Source organism: Clavelina lepadiformis, chromosome 1 (assembly GCF_947623445.1).
Source record: "Clavelina lepadiformis chromosome 1, kaClaLepa1.1, whole genome shotgun sequence".
Lineage (NCBI taxonomy): Eukaryota > Metazoa > Chordata > Ascidiacea > Aplousobranchia > Clavelinidae > Clavelina > Clavelina lepadiformis.
In genome coordinates, this window is record NC_135240.1 from 28643551 (window position 1) to 28657705 (window position 14155).

General features: G+C 40.7%; 1 protein-coding gene across 4 annotated transcripts; it reads right to left on the bottom strand.

The window, feature by feature from the left end:
- Positions 1 to 103: 103 nt before the first annotated feature.
- On the bottom strand, positions 104 to 13778 carry LOC143447131 (uncharacterized). 4 transcript variants are annotated; one of them, XM_076947086.1, is made up of 37 exons: positions 13314 to 13776; positions 12361 to 12582; positions 12001 to 12222; positions 11111 to 11859; positions 10985 to 11039; positions 10732 to 10812; positions 8976 to 9082; positions 8734 to 8901; positions 8527 to 8674; positions 8367 to 8452; positions 7931 to 8183; positions 7722 to 7864; positions 7573 to 7651; positions 7308 to 7484; positions 7158 to 7238; positions 6923 to 7086; positions 6398 to 6663; positions 6191 to 6320; positions 5856 to 6125; positions 5637 to 5737; positions 5321 to 5418; positions 5114 to 5240; positions 4997 to 5055; positions 4721 to 4862; positions 4458 to 4585; positions 4212 to 4330; positions 3977 to 4114; positions 3699 to 3896; positions 3419 to 3619; positions 2525 to 2662; positions 2247 to 2444; positions 1967 to 2167; positions 1367 to 1486; positions 1207 to 1263; positions 1026 to 1145; positions 667 to 959; positions 104 to 597 (listed from the first exon to the last, which is right to left on the bottom strand). In XM_076947086.1, the coding sequence occupies exons 1-37, from the start codon at positions 13669 to 13671 to the stop codon at positions 348 to 350; spliced, it is 6447 nt and encodes a 2148-aa protein (XP_076803201.1). In that variant the 5' UTR covers positions 13672 to 13776; the 3' UTR covers positions 104 to 347. The 4 variants fall into 4 exon arrangements, with proteins under 4 accessions (XP_076803201.1, XP_076803199.1, XP_076803191.1 ...); XM_076947084.1 differs by having other exon boundaries at positions 5321 to 5415; positions 8274 to 8452; XM_076947076.1 differs by having other exon boundaries at positions 8274 to 8452.
- Positions 13779 to 14155: the final 377 nt, after the last annotated feature.

Below are 14155 nucleotides of genomic sequence, written 5' to 3' on the forward strand. Positions count from 1 at the left end.
TACAACTCGAGCGATTAGGAATCATCGCCGGGTTTATGTCGCGCAAAGACTTTCCTCGCAGAAGATGAAGATTGTGACATCATCACCAACAAAGCTGTAGCTGGGTTGTTAATTTATTAAATATAGCGATTTGCTAAAAAAACAAATAGAGTAAGGCACAAGAATTGTTTGTGAGAGCGACTCGAATAATTTAGATCATTCAAAATTGACCAAGTTATTATCAGGCTACAAAGCTGGTTTATACACGCGCTAAATAATGCTTATATGCCTGATATGACTTTCAACGCTCAGAAATAAATATCACGCGAATACACGTAATAACTGCACGGCTGTTCTAACTTGTTACATCATAATATGCAAGGAAGCTTGTCTATTGTATGTGACGTAACGAAAGGTTCCCAGGCGTATATGACGTCATTGTCAAACCGTTTCTTTCTCTTCAAGGTTAGAGGATCACGTGACTCGACTTTGCTGCTGCTCTCTGATTGGTTGAGGCGTCTGGCCATTTGCCGCCTTAACTCGACTTTGTTGACGTGGAGAGGTTCCCGGAGATGGGCCTCGCCCCACATCACGTGATAAGCACGAGTCACGTGCTTACTAAAAATTGAAATGTATGACGTCAATCTGTGCATGCTACCATGGGGTCATCAGGTGTAATAACCTCACCTTATATTGACGTCATAATTCCTTATTACCCTCCTCCGGCTGCTGTCAATTCTCGTCATTCGTCTGCTACGTAAATGCTCAATGATCCCACGCCATTCTTGCGTCATTGGTGCGTCACAATCTCCTCTGTCTTGCTTTCCTTTGCGTAAGGTCGCCACTTGCTTCTGAGCTCGTGACGTCAACCGCTGTTGCGTCATCTTCTCGCTCGGCAAAGAGACTGAGGTCGACATCCGGCGCTCGCTGCCCTCTGTGATGTCAGAATGGGCAGGGTAAGCGGTTGAAAAGGAATTCGTCTGCAAAATAACACGTCCATCAAGTCGCCAACTCTCGCGATTTCCATGTAATGACGTCATTATTACGTGGATGAGCGGAGGCGGGGCGGGGAGAGATGACGACGTTATTCTTACGTCAGCATTTGTCTTTTCTCTGGAAGCTGAGTCATCAAATAAGGAGTGACTCATCGATGTGGACTGACGGGACTGATTAAGAAAATAGAAGGTAAGCCCCCTCTTGAACAAAGGCGATTATGACATAACTTACATGAAGAGCTTGGGGAGTAGGAGAAGATGTGCCGGAAGACTCATCGTGAAACAGTAGCTGTGTAAAAATTAAAACTGGATTAAGCAACACATATACTAGCTCAGAATAAGCTACATTACACATTTCACTTCAATGTGGACAAATAAACAAGTTATCCCACCGATTCATTTGACGTGATTGTGCTAACTCGAACGTCATTTCCGGGCAGGGGAGCAGCTGAAGGAAGTGATGTCATAGAATGTCTTCTGGAGGCAGAGCTGGCTTTAGTTTCAGGGTTTTGCTATAAAAATACCATCTGTGCCAATTGCCATATATTTCACTGTTTGTATTTTTACAATCGTTTCAATTCCCAGTTCGTTGGACCTCATGATGTCGTCTTATTCTTACAAATTATTCTATTTTCTAGTTTTTAATGGAAGTCGACTTTTCAGGTCTCCTGCCTTTGCATAAAAAATAACCATTCTGATCATTTTCGAACTAATTTCAATTCCCCATTTTCTATTAAAAACGAGACAAAATCAGAAAATAATTTGGAAAATTCCCGGCTTTAGAAGCAATAAATTTTGAAACAAAACCTGGACACTCAAAAGATATGAAAATAATTTCACATTTGGAATAAATATTTCAAACTTCTTCACATGCCACACCAGACTATTTCCAATTGAAAAATCATGAAAAATGGAAAGTCTAAAATACTAGCTCAGAATAAGCTACATTACACATTTCACTTCAATGAGGACAAATAAAAAAGTTATCCCACCGATTCATTTGACGTGATTGTGCTAACTCGAACGTCATTTCCGTGCAGGGGAACAGCTGAAGGAAGTGATGTCATAGAATGTCTTCTGGAGGCAGAGCTGGCTTTAGATGGAGTTGAAACAGATGTGCTTGTCTCATCCAGTTTATCACTGACTCGGCACAGACTGACTGACTTCACTGGTGTCAAACTTTGCTTGGATTCCTGGTGTGACATATTTGCATGATGTGAGTTATACACGAGGATTATCTCCTTAACCTAGCATACAGCTGTAACCACTAACAGAGCCACTTAGAGATGTTGAGCTGGACACAGATGCTTCATCGACCAGAACTGACTCTGCTGATGAGGGGACGTCAACTGGCTTCTTCCTGGTGATGCTCACCGAGATCATCACTGGATTCGGAGGAAATGTCTCTGAAGAAACTATTTCCTCATCCGTGCTCGATGGCAAAGTTGTTGACGATAGAAGAGATGAAAGCTACCAATTGTTTTGTCATGATGACCTCACAGGTGGTAACAACATGAGATATTCAGACGATAATTATGAACGAGCTTCACCCTTTCTGACGAGCTGCCACTAGTCTGGGAGCACTCGGTCACATTCGGGGTCACCACTTCGCTCTGATCAGGGGATCCACCTTTAGTTTCCCACGAAGAGAAGTAAGAAGATGAATCTCTGCGACTGCGCGTTGCTTCCTGCGTTATATAACGAGTGGTATCTCATAATAGGGCGATGTTTGATAAAGTTTTCATTTATTGGATTGATTAAAGACAGAAGTTGAAGGTGGGATCACAGTAACCAATGTCGTCAGTGATCTACGGCAACATTCCAAAATATTGAAAAAGCTTATTTTCAAATAAAGATATTGACAAGATAATAAACTTTGCAAAATTCATCGATTGCTTTAATAAATTCATCTCTAACACTTGAGAATTTTGTCACTTTTAACTTTTTCTGGTTTCAGGGTTTTGCTATAAGAATACCATCTGTGCCAGTTGCCATATATTTTACTGTTTGTATTTTTACAATCGTTTCAATTCCCAGTTCGTTGGACCTCATGATGTCGTCTTATTCTTACAAATTATTCTATTTTCTAGTTTTTAATGGAAGTCGACTTTTCAGGTCTCCTGCCTTTGCATAAAAAATAACCATTCTGATCATTTTCGAACTAATTTCAATTCCCCATTTTCTATTAAAAACGAGACAAAATCAGAAAATAATTTGGAAAATTCCCGGCTTTAGAAGCAATAAATTTTGAAACAAAACCTGGACACTCAAAAGATATGAAAATAATTTCACATTTGGAATAAATATTTCAAACTTCTTCACATGCCACACCAGACTATTTCCAATTGAAAAATCATGAAAAATGGAAAGTCTAAAATACTAGCTCAGAATAAGCTACATTACACATTTCACTTCAATGAGGACAAATAAAAAAGTTATCCCACCGATTCATTTGACGTGATTGTGCTAACTCGAACGTCATTTCCGTGCAGGGGAACAGCTGAAGGAAGTGATGTCATAGAATGTCTTCTGGAGGCAGAGCTGGCTTTAGATGGAGTTGAAACAGATGTGCTTGTCTCATCCAGTTTATCACTGACTCGGCACAGACTGACCGACTTCACTGGTGTCAAACTTTGCTTGGATTCCTGGTGTGACATATTTGCATGATGTGAGTTATACACGAGGATTATCTCCTTAACCTAGCATACAGCTGTAACCACTAACAGAGCCACTTAGAGATGTTGAGCTGGACACAGATGCTTCATCGACCAGAACTGACTCTGCTGATGAGGGGACGTCAACTGGCTTCTTCCTGGTGATGCTCACCGAGATCATCACTGGATTCGGAGGAAATGTCTCGGAAGAAACTATTTCCTCATCCGTGCTCGATGGCAAAGTTGTTGACGATAGAAGAGATGAAAGCTACCAATTGTTTTGTCATGATGACCTCACAGGTGGTAACAACATGAGATATTCAGACGATAATTATGAACGAGCTTCACCCTTTCTGACGAGCTGCCACTAGTCTGGGAGCACTCGGTCACATTCGGGGTCACCACTTCGCTCTGATCAGGGGATCCACCTTTAGTTTCCCACGAAGAGAAGTAAGAAGATGAATCTCTGCGACTGCGAGTTGCTTCCTGCGTTATATAACGAGTGGTATCTCATAATAGGGCGATGTTTTATCGTAAAATAAATCTATCATAATGTTGTGTTGGCCACAACTGCAAAGTTCACCGATGATGACGACAACGCCTTCCTGCGCAGGCTCACGTCCGACCTCATACTTCTCGCGGCTTTCATCGGTGATGGAGGTTCCGGGATGTTCTCTCTGGTCGGAGTTCCAAAATGTTGAACTAGACGCAGCAATGTCAATGGTAAATGGTACTGAGGTAAAATGGACGCCTCATACTGATAAAAGTTATCAAGTCCATCAAAATTTCCGCAACTTTCAAAAGAATGAAACCTGAAACACGATCTCACCTTTGTGCTTAGCAGTGTTCAAGCTAGGTTGGCTCGGCGTGATCGTAATGAGTGAAGATCTTTGCATGACTTTTAGAACTTGCAATGATTCCCGACGCATTTCTTCACTTGACTTGACAGGATTGGCCCTTTAAGCATAAATGTGACGCGTCTCTTTCAATAAGAAGTCCACAATTTACTGCTTATTACTTACAGCCACAGTTCAAACGCAATCAATCAAGCGCTCATAGATTATGGGAATGAAACCTTATTTAAATGAACACCTGAGACCAGGCAGCGATGAGTTCTTGGCTTTCAGCTGGTTTATGGTGTCGGTCATGCTGACTGGTCGGAGAGGGATTTCCCCAATCATAGAAAGTTTTCGAAAGTCATCGATCAAGTCGGGATAGAGATTCTCATCGGCAGCTAATCAAAGAGCAGAGTTAACTTTCATTCTCAGTTCTTTAAATTAACAGAAAATCTCGCAGATGAACTTTGCAAGTGGCCACACAAGCAAAGTATCGTCGCTCTACATGAAAAGACATCATATAATGAGCCACCTTGTTGGGATCCTACTGTGGAACCAAGTATTTGAAGCTCCCGAGATTGTTTTGATGATCTGAAATTTCAAAGAATATTCAACGAAGGTTGAGTTGGCGGGATCAAGACCAACCAACCTTGCCCCAGGATGCTGCAGCCAAGCCGAGGAGCTAAAGTCATCATTCTTTGAGTCATATTGAAGCTTTTCTTCATCTGCTGTGTCCACAAAACTTACTTTGACGTCATCTCGGAGTTTGGTAGCAGCTGCAGAGAAGAGGATTTAGCACACAGTGTGGTGGTGTGTCATATCATCAGTCTAAAGTGAAAGCACGATCGATACTGACATGAAATAATTTGGTTCGGCAAAGTTTTATCAGGACTCTTTCGGCGCTTGCTCTTACTGAGGTTGGCGGACTTCTTTTTGTGCCTCTTCCCTTGACTGCTGCAAAATGTGTAAATTATTCTAACTTAACAATAAAGCACGTAATACAGCACATGCCAAATATTGATAAACCTTTTGTCTTTTACTGTGGTCTCTCAAGACATTAAAATAGGTCAAATATTTCTGCAGCAACAAATGCAGCACATTTCTATATTTCTGCGTTCGCTGCCATTGTCAAAACGATGCAAGCCGAATGAAAAAAGCTTAAACAAGATAACCTCTTTTCCATTTCTACTTTCGCTTTCGGTTCATCGACGGGTAAATCTTTCTTCTCCAAGACCTTATCTGGAAGAAGAGGAATGATGAATCCCGCCCATATCTGCACAAACATGCAACTAATGTCACGACCAGCGCAAGCCATGAAGTGAACGTGTAAGATGTGTGCATGGAGTTGGTGTTGGTTTGTGTTAAGCCTGTTGTGGATCTGAGAGACTCACCGGGATGTCAAGTATCGGGATCCCGGCGTCGACGAGCAGACCGCGCATCTTGTCCGTGGCATCCTGCTCACCAGCCTTGCTCCCTCGGTAGCTGTTGATGTTGAGAGCACGCGAGATCAACAGGAGACGATCCTCATCAATGAAGGTCGAGAAAATTTTAACACGATGAGCGGCTGCAGTGAGAATTGTCTCATCCGTGTGGAAAACTCCTCCATCCACGTCATCAGCTGGATGCAGGAATCCCGGCATCAGCACATCCATGACAACATCCTGGATGAAGAGTGACAACAAACTTGAAACATTCTTATGACTTATTACGTCACAATCCAATTTACTTTCAGCAGGGAATCGTCAAACTTGCTCAAGCATTCAGCGGCTGCTTTTTGCAACGAAGCAAAACCATGGGAGAGTAGTGGTTTCATGAGATACGCAAAAACTTTTTCTAAATTTGCCGAGAATAACTTTCTGCAAAAATTACAAGTCTGTGTATAAGTTTAGTGAGTTTGACACAAGTACCGGCTGAAGCTAAAACTTCTGCTCACACAGAGTTTTGATCGATGTCTTTCTTCTTGCAAGCGTCATGTATCAAGCTGATGTAGCGGCAAATTTCGGAAGAAACATTGGAACCAGCGTGCTGCAACTCCTCAGCCACAGCAAGCAAGCCCTGCTCTAGGTCCTGCGTCGTGATTATGTCCGGACACCAGTGCATTTGATTTAGTTCATCGACTAAAAGTTCGAGCTCATCTTTTTCAACTTCTTCAATTTCCTTCTGTGCCTTCCGTTGCTTTCTAATCTCTTTCAACTGCTCCTGATTACGACATTAGAAATCTTCACTGACCACAGGAATGCTCTAGTCCAGGTGGTGAGTTAGCACTAACTGATTTCAGTTTACTAATTAAAAGACATTAGATGACGGCGCAATACTGCAAGTTAAAGAAGAATTTCTATAAAAATTTCTGATCGAATCCAAAAAGAATAAACTTGTAAGCAAATTGCCCCAAATCGTGATGCAACAATGACACGATTGATGCTGGAATGCTCCAAACAAAACACGATTTGTGACCAACCTTCGCCTTTAAGTGAAACGATTTCCGTTTTTTTTCTCTGGGATTCCCCTGCTTCTCTTTGATGACGAGCTCCAACCTCCCTTCTTCTCTCCTCCCTTTCAAATATCTCTTCAGTTCCAGCTCTCTCTCCTCCTTGACCCTCTTCCACACCGTGCCATCCTCTCCTAGGATAATGGGACTTTATTAAGCTTCAGTTTTCTTTGTCGTTTAAAATCCTCTCCAAAGAAAAACTCACGGTATTCATAATCCTCCATGTCTGACCACTCGTCTTCAGGCGTCGTATCACAATCTACAATCCTCACTTCGTCCCAGGACACTTAAAATACACCGGTGATGTCGCCATGTGCAAGTGAGTCATGTCCTTACATAACATACATCAACTTACGATCATCCTCGTCCATATCTTGGAAATTCTTGTCATTACAACCTCCCAATGAGAACTGGTCAAAGAAGTTAGGGGGTGGGTACACAGTCTGCACCCTGTCCCTGATCACAGAGTTGGGGATGAAACCATCTGGGGCAACTGGGTACTTTGCCATTTTGTTGGGGTCCAATCCAGACACTGCACAAAGACACATTGCGATAGGTGCCAGGTGGACAATATCTTGAGCAATTCAACATTTTACATCGATAAAAAAACGAGATCCCACCAAACTTTTCAGCCTTGTCTGCTCTTCTCATGACTTTGCTGTCATCCTTCCAAACCACACTTTCAACCTCACTCACCTCCTGAAGCAGAATATCTTACAATATATCCTTGCCTCCTATAAACTGACATAATAGAAAAAGTCGGCTTCACCTCCTCCTTATCGGGGACAAAGAGACTGCAGATGGTTGGTCTTCTCTTATTTTTGCGCTTGGAATATGAGCGCATCAATTCCAATTCTTCAAGATCATCTGGTTGGGTTGTTGATGAAGGTATCTTTGAAATGTCAAAGGATTCTGCACAAAAAGTATCAAGAAAGATTTCTTTGAAGTAGGACGAATGTTTGTATGTTTCATGCTCACCTTTGCGATCTTCTTCTTGAGCATGAGTCACGAAGAACATGTTCTCAAGCGGTCCGTCCATGGGGATTGGCGTTTCTGGCTCCACCTCAAAACTTCCGTCATCAACATTATCAAGTATCTTCCTCAGATAATCTGTGGGAAGATAATGATGAGCCTCTACCTTCACGATGTAGTTGCTCAAAGAGGCGAGCAGGTCCCTTCCATTTGCAAAGCACACTGATGGTATGACATAGCCAAGCAGTAACTCGCGCACCTTAACACAAAAGTTTTGCGTTATTGGAAGGTATTTGGTAGAACTGAATCAATCAACAACTTTGTTCGCAGAAGAGGACATGGATCGTACCAGCAGACCGCAACTATCCCATATTTTGATGGACATATCGGCAGATGAAGAAACAAAAAGTGACAGTAGATGGGATTCCCCTACACTGGTCACCTCAGCCTTGTGTTGGATTTCCCGATCAATTGCGATGCTTTTCATTGCTGTCACGATGACACTGCTGTTGTCCACTTTGATCAGTGCTGCAGGAAGCGGACAGAGAATTATAGAGCGAGCCAAATTGAGGGGACTCGATAAAACTCGACAAACTCATAACCTTCTTGGGCTGAGCGGATGGACTTCCAAGTCATCTTGACCATATCAATATTTCCAGTCATGAAGCCGTAAAAAAGAAGGTTTGCTGCCGCAGCAAAGCATGTTGGCTGCCTCTCGCATCTGAAAGCTCTCAGTTTTTGTAGAAGAACCTGAAAATAATGATCCATTGCATTGTTCATAAACAGGCAAATGGGCACCACCTAGATACCTCGAGTCTGAAGGGCGAGCTCGTTGATGTGAGGGAAACTCCCCAGATTATCGTCATTTTGTCCGATCCTATCGAGATAAGAATGTTTGGGATGATTTTGTTGCTTTCATCAACAGAAAAAGTTCCCTCAAATGGCACATACTGCAAGCTCACTTCACCAGAATGTGCCTGGAGCAGAGCTTAAAGCAATTCAGTGACTTTGATCAAGTGCGTTAGAAATAAATCCAAGGCACGCTGTTCACCTTTTTGTCCTGCATTGTGAGAAAGGGGCCAATAGCATTGATCGAGCTCTTCCTCCGTTGAGTCGTCTGTCTACGACCTTCTCGACGTGCATATGGAACTGAAACATCTGAAACATTTTAAAACTTGAAACCTTCTTGCAGACACTGCTTTGTAAAAGTTGAAGTGCAGGGAAGCAAAGGTAACCCTGCTTTTTATGACAATGTTAAATAATACCAGTAATTTACTGCATATCAACTAGATCATGGGTGTCCAACCTTTTTGGCCAAAGGGCCACATTCGATTTACGAATGATTGCGCGGGCCACTTGAGTGTTTACAGCTCAATTCTAATTAAAACCCTCACACCAAAATTCTAATTTCAGAAATACATTGTGATGCAATAAAATTAACTTGAACAGTTGTGCACACCTGCACGAGGGACTATAGCATATTACCTATCTATTGCTCTATTATCTGTATTATTTATTATCTCTGCTATGAATTGCTCTATAGCAGTGGTTCTTAAACTGGGGGGCGTGTAACATTCATAAGGGGGGCGCAAGAGATGACAAACTGTCTATTATATGAGCTATGTCTAAACATGCTTTCTTGACTTTCACTATAGGTTCATTTTTACTAAAATTTTAAAGTGTGTCACGATGGCAATTTTACTTTTGAGATTTGATTCTGAAATACGTCAATTGTTACGTCATAATATTTGTTGTCTCTCCGCGTTGAAGCGTATTGTTTTCCTTTACTCATTCATGCAATCCTAGCTCGACTAACTGTTCTCTTTTAGCGCGACCTGTTTTTCTCACAACGGGGGACGGTGTAACAAGAAAAACTTTTACAAATGTATCACTTGTAGAAATACTTAATTTACACTAAATGCATTTTCTTTAGTTTTACAATTATGAAGTACACAGAAAGCCAGATGTTTTTGCTACTAACCTGTAAATATCCGATCAGTTTACGAATATATAATTTTCGAGTCATTAACGATTGAAAACTTGTGTGCAGTGTCGGCCACACATAATAAAAATAGTAATGTCGCGCACCCGGTTTAAATACGGTAAAACCAACGTCAGCCAATATTAAAACCGTAAAATGAAGTAAAACTTAAATTTAGTATTGATTTAATAACCAGGTATTTTAGTAATTAAACTAATTGTATTGACACAAAATGAGTGGAAAAAAGAGAAAATATGACCAAAATTATCTGACGTATGGCTTTATAGATACCACAGTGAACAGAAAAGTCATACCGCAATGCGTGATATGCTTAGAAAAGCTAAGCAACGACGTTTTGAGACCAAGTCGTTTGCAGCGTCATCTTCATGAATATAAAGACAAAACCTAGGAACAAACTTGACTGTGCAGCCGACCTAAGATGTGCATTATCTTCCACAAAGCCTCGAATTAATCGTTTGGTTTCCCAAAAACAACTACATCCTTCTCATTAATGAAAGTTAATTGAAAATAAATTGTTGTTTTGTTTAATGCTTTTTTATTTTGCAATGAGGGGGGGCGCGAAATTTTTAGGTACCGTCAAGGGGGGCGTGTGCCAAAAAGTTTAAGAACCCCTGCTCTATAGTATATAGAGCAATAGACAAAGAAAGCAAACAATAAATTCTAACTTCCCGGGATGTAAGTTCGCTAAAAATTATGTAGGCGATTCAGTTGATAATATAAGTACAGTATTTTCGAAAAATACCGTGCGGGCCACGGGTTGGACACCCCTGAACTAGATACTGTATTTGTGTCAAAATTTTCTCACTGTCTTCTTGGCTTTCCCCACCATCGTAAAGTTTTATGAAACCATTTTCCATTCCGATAAATATCCCCTGTTGTCTTTGACCTGCACCACATATACATATATAGCAAAACTGTAACATGTGGAACTGCATGAATGGAGCTAAGCAACATAAAATGCACAGAATGTGTTCCAGAAAAAATCAGATTCTAAAATATTTGAGAATGAAAACAGTGACATGTATATAAAGAATTTATTCGAAACTGAACGAACTCACCTGTTACAAATCCTTCATCACCAAGGTATATCTCCATGGCAACTACAGAGCATATCTGGATAAGACATCATCAAATGAATGAGAAAATGACAATTGGAGCAAATTAAGAATAAGGAATCTGCTCACCTTAATTCTACCTTTCCCAGTGTTATGAATATTTGCAATTTGGCCAGGATTAACAGAACAATCGTACTCAACGAGGACACCATCAGATAGAACAACATAACAACCCTTCCTGGTGCTCTCAATGTCTAGGCCCACAGGTGGCTTGTCCAACTCGGCGGAGGGGTAAATGATGTTAAGAACCATTCCTGATGTAGGTGAAACAGCTATGATGCAGCGATCGTCTAAAACGCAAATCAGACGCCGATCAACAAAGGTCCGATCGGCAAAATGTGGGACAGAACTGTTGTTCATTTGGGCCAAGATATTGACCGTCTGCAGCTTATTGGAACCCGCTGACGGGGTCGGACTCTCATCTTCCACTTTATCGGCAAAACTAATTCTGCGAGAATTTGTGGCCTCTTCATCTACTGCTTCCACGGCCGGTAACCTTGTGCGACGGATACAACAAAATCTGAAGGTTTCAGCAAACGAGCTTAAAGTGGCAAAGATGTTGTACAGGGAGTTCAAGTCAAATATCCGAACTTCGCTCTCAGTCAGATAAAACAACCGATCTCCGTGAACGACCTGCAGATAATTGATGTTTTCAGATAATGCCGTCTCGTTTGCTAATTGAAGCGTGTCCAGTCTCCACATTCGTAAACAGCCGCTCATCTGTGACCATGATATGAGGATTGGATGATTAGTTATACTCAAGACTCCTGTGACCCCATCACGATGAGGAGAAAATTTATGAGCCAAGGCTCGGACCGCTGTAAAATGATTTTGTTGAAATGTGTGAACAATATAGGTTAGCTTCTGTTACAAGTATCAGTCATCAACATGCGAAATTGAGAAGATGTTCTAATGAAGTTTAAATAACCACAAATAATTGCCATATGAATGAGACATACCAGTGTTGTATACATGAATAGAGCCATCCCTCGCTGCAGTGATTAGGTAGGAGAAAGGTTTGTAGAAAGTACAAGATGTCAAGGAAGCTTTGTGTGTGTTGTCAATCATACCAATTTGCCTTCTAACGCTCATGCTCACCACATAGATGGTGTCATCGGTCAGTACAAAGAGGTTTTTTGATTTCTTGTCGTAAGATAGTTGGCGCACCCACTCCATTGTTTCTAAGAAAACACGATGAAAATACCATGAATTTAAGCAAAAGGAAGCAATATGCACACAACGAAATCAAATGCCTCAAATAAACTACCAATAGAAAGGACGGCATGACCTTAATTAGTGATTAATGTATCACTGAATACCCGCTACGTCACATTTTAGAAGGGGCTCTTTCATTTCTATTGGAATTCCAAAATCGATGATTCGAATTTTCCATGAAACTATGCTTCCTCTTCCTCCAGTGACCAGCTCATCAAAATCGTCGAGATAAATTATGCTGAGCACGCTTTGATCCAAAGGAAAACGATATTTTTCCTCAAATGTTACACCATTATATCCCCGAATTGTCATGTCATCGCAATAACCTTAATCAAGCTTGTTTTTATTTGACGAGCCATAAAAATACTATTAGCAGACAGTTCATTACGTTACACCAAAATATACCGGCTTCATCACTAGCTTAGTTAATAGACCTTTTCCAAGATACTGTCTGTGTGGCAAGATTTTTACGATCACCTGTCAGCCTACTTAACAATGGAAAATATCGACCCACTTTGATTCTTTTCTAAATTGGAAACGTTTCAGGCCTCACAGTTACTACTCAAACTTTTTCTGCATTTCACGTCAAATGCCACGCTGATCATGCAAAGTGATCTCATGTCGAACAAAACCAATACGTAGAATTCAACGCACTGTCGAATAAAAACCAGGCAAAAGTTTTTCAATAGTTTTTGTTTACTGTTAGGAATTCCTATTCTACCTACACGAACAAAATCTTTACAAGTCGATGCCTAGAATATTTGCATTATAAAAAGAATCAAAGGGAATAGAAAATTTCCATCGTTAAGTAGGCCGACAGGTAATCGAAAAAATCTTGCCACCTAAAACAAGATGACAGCCTTAACTCCAAAAGTGTCTATGGTTACTTAGCCTACCTTAAATGAATGACAGGCAAAACTAAACTAAAGCAGAAGGGACTTAAAGTAAAAAGCTGAAATTTCCGAGTTACTAGACTAAAACTGGAGCTCAGACAAAGAAATTTACAGATTTTATCTAAAGTTTTCAATAAATTGAAATCCAAAGCATTATAACTCACCAATAAAAGCATTTTGGGTGTGGATCCAAAGTATATGATTTAAATACTGACGAATTGGAGATTTCTTGGTGATTTTTGCTGACCCAGCTGTAGGATCGTATCTCCATTGAACAATAAAGCTTTCTCCACTATCGGCTGAAACGTAGTTCAGCAAATAATACTCAAAACCCTCTTTCTGGTCTTCATAAAAACTAGAGCTAAATATAGGGCTGGGATAATGAGACAATGTGTGTGCCAACTGCAGCCCTGATTCGAAACAAAGTTCGCTGTCATTACCAGCATAGCGTCCACTTTTTAAAGTTTCCTCTATATCGTTTCTGGCCTGGGCCCATGTTTTGTAACCACGTTTCTTTGTCATAACTTTGTAAAAATTACGACAACATTTAAACTCAACTCTGTTCAGTTTCAGACAACCCCAAGGAATTAAAAATTCGTATTTTTGCCGCTATTTATGACGTCACTTTAACTCTTGTGAAAACAAACAAAGAGGTTTCCCCTAACACAAGAAGTCGTTCTGCTTTGTCGTTTATATCTTGATATAAACTTTTAATTATTAGGCTCCTGTTTATAGGCTACTCACCATTGCATTACGGTATGGTTCCAGCGCTGATACGAGTTAGCCTTAAATCCAAAACTTATTCGTAAGAATGCCAGACAGACAATTTTAATAATGTATAAGTGAAACCATGTTTACCAAAATTGTTTTTTGTTATGCTGAATAACATTGGCCTCCAATGACGAGGATCAAATGTTTATTGCAAAAAGTCGCACATTTTCCGCTAAGCATGATATGCGTGCTGGTTCTTAGGACTTCATAACATAAAATCCATCTACATGAACGT